The following is an 8139-nucleotide window of genomic DNA, read 5'->3' on the forward strand; positions in this document are numbered from 1 at the left end:
TTATTGGTGCTTAAAAGCGTTTCCATTCATCAATGTTACAACCTAATAGAGGAAACGACATGTACTACAACCAGTATGCTGTCTAAATGTAATATCATAACAATAAACAACGAATAAATCACATACATCCAATGTATCCATTCGTATAGAGCCATTTAATCCCCAGTGGTAGGCTATATATACAGACACACAGGGAGATGTAGAGCTGCGTTATCAGAAATACACCAATGAATGTGCGGCATGCTAGTTCATCTCTCTGAACCCCGATCTCTCCAAAACCAATCAGAACTCTACCAAAGCATCATTCCGGTAAACCAATAGGCCTAGTTTCCACCTTGTACTAGGTCTACTCCATTCGCGCACGGAGCAAAGGACTTCCTCGCTCCTTATATGGCTGACCCGCTCAATGGAGACGTCAGAGGCACACCCGTTTTGTCCAAGCACATTATCCCATTCTACAGGACACGTCCAGCCATCATCAAAATCCGCTTTCTCTCGCCGTTGTCTTTCTTTTTACGATAATTTGTAACTCATTGGAATAGCACGAGCCACGGTGCAGCTGTTTTCATTAACCCAGTTCTAGTTGCTGCGTCACCGCCATACAACACGGGATATCTGATTAGTGAGCACAGTTTTACTGGGTTGGATAGAGGGAATAGAGAGACTCACATTTTGAAAAAGGGAATGCTTTGACTACAGTGTGGATTTTGACTGGATGCAAGTGTGTTTTAATGTGTGTTTTAATGTGTGTTTCCCTTTGTGTTTCTGATGGTGCATCACAGAGTGTTTTATGCTATTTAGAAATGTTACTTTAATTTGCTGAGTGGTTAACTATATTCAGTCAGATTTCTCACGCGTTCATCAACCGCCGGCACTTTACATACTGTTATGCTTTAAGCATCTTAATTACTGAATACAATGGTGCAATAATTTAGTATTTATATATTTGTGCCTTTACTTGTCGACACCCGCGGGCAGCACACTGGGGTAACAACGAAACGGAAAGTTTTGGAAACATTGACGGATAGATATGGCAATGGTAACGTGGAGAAACGGCGAGGAAAATGTCGCCCGCGACTCTCAAGGCGGAATCTCTTCCCCGGTCTCTCAAGGCGAACCGTTATCCCTCTCTACCGACCTAACGGGACACCTCAATCCCACATCCTCTCTGGATATCCCATCAACACGTCAGACACCCCAAGGCGCTCATTCAAGCAATACATCTCAATCTATCACTAGCCAAACGTCGACTAACTCCATGGACAAACAACAGCCTCAGCAGATCGAGTGTGTGGTGTGCGGGGATAAATCCAGCGGGAAGCACTATGGTCAGTTCACATGTGAGGGGTGTAAGAGCTTCTTCAAACGGAGCGTCAGACGGAACCTCGGCTACACCTGCCGCGCTAGCAGGAACTGTCCCATTGATCAACACCACAGGAATCAATGCCAGTACTGCCGCCTCAAGAAATGTGTCAAAGTGGGAATGCGGAGAGAAGGTAAACAAGCTTGTTTCTCATCTCTCTTTAGGTCACTATAGTCTGTAGCTGTAGTCACTAGAAGCCAATGATTTAAAACCAAAACAGATTCTCTAAAGATAAGGTTCATATACTCACTACATTATAACAACATATTCATACGTGTAGTTCAGATAGGCTATACGATAATATAACACTGTTATATCTCCATTATTGACCTCCTAATAATAGTGTCCATGAGCTTATTGTCTCAGAGGAATAAAGGAAATGGGTGTTGTGTTTTTACACGCTTAGAAAAAAAAGAGTTATATAGAATATAGAACCTTGTATGAAGCAAGCGATAGAACCCTTTTTGTTCCATCAGGATTGGTAGGCATTTATTCAGACTGACACACCGTTATGCAATATACTTACCAATAGTATCTGTCACCTTGTAGGCCAACGTACCGTTACCTACCAGACATTAATATTGATATGTCACCTTGTAGGCCAATGCACCGTTATCTACCAGATATTAATATTGATATGTCACCTTGTAGGCCAACGCACCGTTATCTACCAGATATTAATATTGATATGTCACCTTGTAGGCCAACGCACCGTTATCTACCAGATATTAATATTGATATGTCACCTTGTAGGCCAACGCACCGTTATCTACCAGATATTAATATTGATATGTCCCCTTGTAGGCCAACGCACCGTTACCTACCAGACATTAATACTGATATGTCACCTTGTAGGCCAACGCACCGTTATCTACCAAACATTAATACTGTCTCTGTCTCGTTGTATCACAGCGGTTCAGAGAGGGAGGATGCTGCCTACTCAACCGTACCACGGTCAGTTCTCCATAACCAACGGAGACCCTCTCCAATGCCACTCCTACCTTTCTGGATACATCTCCCTGCTCATGCGAGCCGAGCCCTACCCCACATCCAGATACAGCACGCAGTGTATGCAGTCCAACAACCTCGTGGGGATCGAGAACATCTGTGAGCTGGCCGCCCGGATGCTGTTCTCGGCGGTGGAGTGGGCCCGAAACATCCCCTTCTTCCCCGACCTCCAGATCACCGACCAGGTCGCCCTGCTCCGGCTCACTTGGAGCGAGTTGTTCGTGCTGAACGCGGCCCAGTGCTCAATGCCGGTGCATGTGGCTCCTCTCCTGGCCGCGGCAGGGCTGCATGCCGCCCCCATGTCGGCGGAGAGAGTCGTGTCTTTCATGGACCATATCCGGATCTTCCAGGAGCAGGTGGAGAAGCTGAAGGTTCTGCATGTTGACTCAGCCGAGTACAGCTGCATTAAGGCTATAGTTCTCTTTACGTCAGGTAAACACACAACGCTATGCTTCACTGCTGTTTACTATGACTGGTATCAATACAAACCTAAACATAGACAAGCATCACCCTCATCGGCAACAGGAACAGCTGTAGTTGTGTTCCCCAAATCACCACAAATGAAATATATCAATTACCCCTCAAATTCAATTTTCAACCAATCCTATGAGTTGAATGCCGAATGTGAAAACGTAATAGGTCTACTATAAATACCTGCAATAACATTGAGGCAATTGGACTCAACAACGTTCGTGAATTATATAAATATATGATGATTTTATACATTTGTTTTTACAATAATTAATTCAGCATGGTTATGATATAGGCCCCTGTGAATTATATGATATGATTAATAATATTATTGGCGTTTGATTTAATTCATTCGATTTATTTTCAAACGAATAATAATGATTATTATCAAAATATTTGACAGGCTATTTTTGTTAGGTGTATGACCTACAGACATGTAAATGATTCACCTATCATCAGCCACACAACTTAACCATTACCGACAGAAAATTAAATATTCCATAATAAAGAACACCTATATTTAATTTCGTTTTGCAGAATTTCTTAAATGCCATAATGTATTTAAACAACTAGGCCTGAGTCTAAAAAGCCTTATGGTGGCGAGATGAACAATTATTTTTTTATGTCCTATAAAAAAAGAAACCAAATCATGTATTTTGTCAACTCAAGTCGATGGATGCCTTGACTGTAAAACAAACAGTATTAGACTAGTCACCGCAGAGCCAGGCCGTGAGCAGTGTTCTGTGCACGTGTTGTAGAACTAGGACATAACCCTTTACTCACTCCTACTATTGTAGCGCTGCTACACTTAGAACAAAGGGTGATATCTAGAACCTAAACGGGTTCTTCGGCTGTCCCCATAGGAGAACCCTTTGAATAACAGTATTTTGTTCCAGGTAGAACCTCTTTGGTTCCAGGTAGAACCCTTTCCACAGAGGGTTCTACCTGGTACGTTATATAGGACTGTCATGTTATTATAGACCCGTTTAATTTAGCAGACAGGGCTGAACGTTATATAGGCCTGTTTGTCATGTTATTATTGACCCGTTTAATTTAGCAGACAGGGCTGAACGTTATATAGGCCTGTTTGTCATGTTATTATAGACCCGTTTAATTTAGCAGACAGGGCTGTACGTTATATAGGCCTGTTTGTCATGTTATTATTGACCCGTTTAATTTAGCAGACAGGGCTGTACGTTATATAGGCCTGTTTGTCATGTTATTATTGACCCGTTTAATTTAGCAGACAGGGCTGAACGTTATATAGGCCTGTTTGTCATGTTATTATAGACCCGTTTAATTTAGCAGACAGGGCTGAACGTTATATAGGCCTGTTTGTCATGTTATTTCGGACCCGTTTAATTTAGCAGACAGGGCTGAACGTTATATAGGCCTGTTTGTCATGTTATTATAGACCCGTTTAATTTAGCAGACAGGGCTGAACGTTATATAGGCCTGTTTGTCATGTTATTATTGACCCGTTTAATTTAGCAGACAGGGCTGAACGTTATATAGGCCTGTTTGTCATGTTATTATTGACCCGTTTAATTTAGCAGACAGGGCTGAACGTTATATAGGCCTGTTTGTCATGTTATTATTGACCCGTTTAATTTAGCAGACAGGGCTGAACGTTATATAGGCCTGTTTGTCATGTTATTATTGACCCGTTTAATTTAGCAGACAGGGCTGAACGTTATATAGGCCTGTTTGTCATGTTATTATTGACCCGTTTAATTTAGCAGACAGGGCTGAACGTTATATAGGCCTGTTTGTCATGTTATTATTGACCCGTTTAATTTAGCAGACAGGGCTGAACGTTATATAGGCCTGTTTGTGATGTTATTATTGACCCGTTTAATTTAGCAGACAGGGCTGAACGTTATATAGGCCTGTTTGTCATGTTATTATTGACCCGTTTAATTTAGCAGACAGGGCTGAACGTTATATAGGCCTGTTTGTCATGTTATTATTGACCCGTTTAATTTAGCAGACAGGGCTGAACGTTATATAGGCCTGTTTGTCATGTTATTATTGACCCGTTTAATTTAGCAGACAGGGCTGAACGTTATATAGGCCTGTTTGTCATGTTATTATAGACCCGTTTAATTTAGCAGACAGGGCTGTACGTTATATATGACTGTCATGTTATTATAGACCCGTTTAATTTAGCAGACAGGGCTGTACGTTATATATGACTGTCATGTTATTATAGACCCGTTTAATTTAACAGACAGGGCTGAACGTTATATAGGCCTGTTTGTCATGTTATTATTGACCCGTTTAATTTAGCAGACAGGGCTGAACGTTATATAGGCCTGTTTGTCATGTTATTATTGACCCGTTTAATTTAGCAGACAGGGCTGTACGTTATATAGGCCTGTTTGTCATGTTATTATTGACCCGTTTAATTTAGCAGACAGGGCTGAACGTTATATAGGCCTGTTTGTCATGTTATTATTGACCCGTTTAATTTAGCAGACAGGGCTGAACGTTATATAGGCCTGTTTGTCATGTTACTTCGGACCCGTTTCAATTCAAAGAGAGGGCCATGTTCTATTGATACACCCCTGTAGCGCCATTTTGAATTAAGCAAATACGGCATAATTAGCTTTGTCTTGTTTTTAAAGCAGTTAAATTTATTTCATAAATTGGAGTGGGCCTACATAGGCATACAACATACTGTAAACAATAGCCTATATTAATATTGATTTCGAAAAATTGCCGTAGGCGTTAAATGTCTATGCCATATTGGCTGGATTTACACAAGCAGCCCAATTCTGATATTTTGCTCAATTTTTGGTCAAAGAGCTGATTTGATTAATCAAAAGAGCAAAAACGAGAACGGAATTGGGCTGCCTGTGTAAACTCTGCCATTGTGTTATTTGTAATTAATTGATGATCTAATATTAGCCAATATTGCATTGTACACGAAGAAGATAAGCCTATATTATTGATAATGATTTCTGATTTTAATTCTCTGTTTTTATAGATGCGTGCGGTCTGTCAGACGTGACTCACGTGGACGATCTTCAGGAGAAGTCCCAGTGCGCCCTGGAAGAGTACATCAGGAGCCAGTACCCTAACCAACCGAACCGGTTTGGGAAGCTACTACTCCGTCTGCCCTCTCTACGCACCGTCTCCTCGTCCGTTATAGAACAGTTATTCTTCATCCGGTTGGTCGGAAAAACACCAATAGAAACTCTCATTAGGGATATGTTGCTTTCCGGAAGCAGTTTTAATTGGCCTTACATGTCGATGCAGTAGAATAAGAACATTCCAGAACACACCAGGAATGGAATCATAGAACTAGAATGTTCTATGGGTGGAACTGTCAGAGGAACAGGCAACATTCTAAAGCAGTGGTTCACAACCTTTATCTGTAACTGTACCAGCAACTAGATGTTACTCTGCCCGGAGTCCCCTGGAGTCCCCCCGGAGTCCCCTGGAGTCCCCCCGGAGTCCCCCCGGAGTCCCCTGGAGTACCCCTGGAGTCCCCCCCGGAGTAGCCCCAAAGTCCCCTGGAGTACCCCTGGAGTCTCCCTGGAGTACCCACTCAGGTGCATTTTACTAGCAGGCCTATGGTCTCATGAGTCTTCTCCAGTAACCCCTGAGGTTAGGCCAAGTACCCCCAGGGGTCCTAGTACCCCTGGTTGGGAACCACTGTTCTAAAGCATGAAAAGAGACTAATTAAATGACAGGGATCCTCCTCACAAATCATGATTTGGGAAACAAAATAGAGTATTTATTTGACCCTGTATGTATATTTATTGTGCATGTTAATGATTTTGATTTTTTACAAATGTTTTCCATTTGACCCTGGATAAGAAAATGACAAGGGAATTGTTGTAGTTTTTTTCCAACTTTGTCTTTTTTCCATACATGTCTTTTTGTATAATGTGCTCCAAACATGGAACTAAAACATGAATAGTTTCCTTGAATATTTCAATAAACACAGTAGTCCAGGGGTACTCTAATACTATTAGAGATGATCTGAGCACACCGATGTCCTAGATGGCAAAGGTCTGGATGGATATTGTCATTCATCAGTGTAACAGACCCTCACAACCCAAACCGTTCAACTGTTCACAGCCCTTAGCAGTTGAAAAGCTCATTTCCTGCAATTCTACACATTTCCCATGTCTTATGTGTTCATATGATACCAGGACTCAAATCCCAACCCAATTAAATGTGAAAATGTAAAAAAACATGTTCTGGGTCACGATCCCATGGTCCTTATTGACTCCGTTCTGGATGGTATAGTGTACCATATCGCCAGTTCATGTTACCACCATCCCCCTGACAGAACTATATTCATGTTACCACCATCCCCCTGACAGAACTATATTCATGTTACCACCATCCCCCTGACAGAACTATATTCATGTTACCACCATCCCCCTGACAGAACTATATTCATGTTACCACCACCCCCCTGACAGAACTATATTCATGTTACCACCATCCCCCTGACAGAACTATATTCATGTTACCACCATCCCCCTGACAGAACTATATTAATGTTACCACCATCCCCCTGACAGAACTATATTCATGTTACCACCATCCCCCTGACAGAACTATATTCATGTTACCACCATCCCACTGACAGATAGGTTACAGTTCAAATGAGTTAAGTCATCTTTGTAAGTATCAGGATATATCTGGTAACTTTCATGTGGTGATTGCCTGCGTTGCTACATCCTTAACAAATAAAGTCAATATGAAAAAGCAATTTTCACTCCTTAAGAAGATACACCTCTTAGGGTTTCCACATGGACAACTAAATACTGGGTCATTCATCAGATGTAATGAGCAGTGTGGTTGGGAATGACTTCCTCAGCCATATACTGCATCACTGCAGGGTATTGGTAACCTTCAATACTTTCAGTGGCTGTGCAAATGACTGCAGCTGATGTGCTTGTGTGAATGTTTTATTGATACAAATTATGTTTGTTGATTTTGAAACAACACTGATGTACTGTGGCAAAGTATTGCCATACCATATTAAATTATAAATCATGATTTATTAATAAAAGCTATTTCTCATTCAAATGTATGTGTGTGTGTGTGTGTGTGGGTGTGTGTGTGTGTGTGTGTGTGTGTTGTCGTGGAATGTGATATTGGTGTGATCAGTAGTTGTTCCTTCCAACTTGTCGTTCTAAATCACAGTAATCTCTCTCTTAGACTGGCGCCATACTGGTGTCAACATCCACTGGAGTTTCTGCCATTTCACGTTACGATATTTCAGAAGCCAACCAACCATAAAGAGCTACTGTATTCAAAACGCAATCATGCAG

General features: G+C 41.6%; 1 protein-coding gene across 1 annotated transcript; it reads left to right on the forward strand.

Annotated features, from left to right (window-relative positions):
- Positions 1-247: 247 nt before the first annotated feature.
- LOC110508816 (COUP transcription factor 2-like) lies at positions 248-7888 on the forward strand. The gene is made up of 3 exons (XM_036981712.1): positions 248-1496; positions 2276-2803; positions 5832-7888. The coding sequence occupies exons 1-3, from the start codon at positions 1031-1033 to the stop codon at positions 6104-6106; spliced, it is 1269 nt and encodes a 422-aa protein (XP_036837607.1). The 5' UTR covers positions 248-1030; the 3' UTR covers positions 6107-7888.
- The last annotated feature ends 251 nt before the right edge of the window (positions 7889-8139 follow it).

Source organism: Oncorhynchus mykiss, chromosome 6 (genome assembly GCF_013265735.2).
Source record: "Oncorhynchus mykiss isolate Arlee chromosome 6, USDA_OmykA_1.1, whole genome shotgun sequence".
Classification (NCBI taxonomy): Eukaryota; Metazoa; Chordata; class Actinopteri; order Salmoniformes; family Salmonidae; genus Oncorhynchus; species Oncorhynchus mykiss.

Coding starts and splice junctions, on each gene's coding strand:
- LOC110508816 (XM_036981712.1), top strand. CDS start 1,031: ATGGCAATGGTAACGTGGAGAAACGGCGAGGAAAATGTCGCCCGCGAC. Junction 1,497..2,275: donor AGTGGGAATGCGGAGAGAAG/GTAAACAAGCTT, acceptor GTTGTATCACAG/CGGTTCAGAGAGGGAGGATG. Junction 2,804..5,831: donor TATAGTTCTCTTTACGTCAG/GTAAACACACAA, acceptor CTGTTTTTATAG/ATGCGTGCGGTCTGTCAGAC.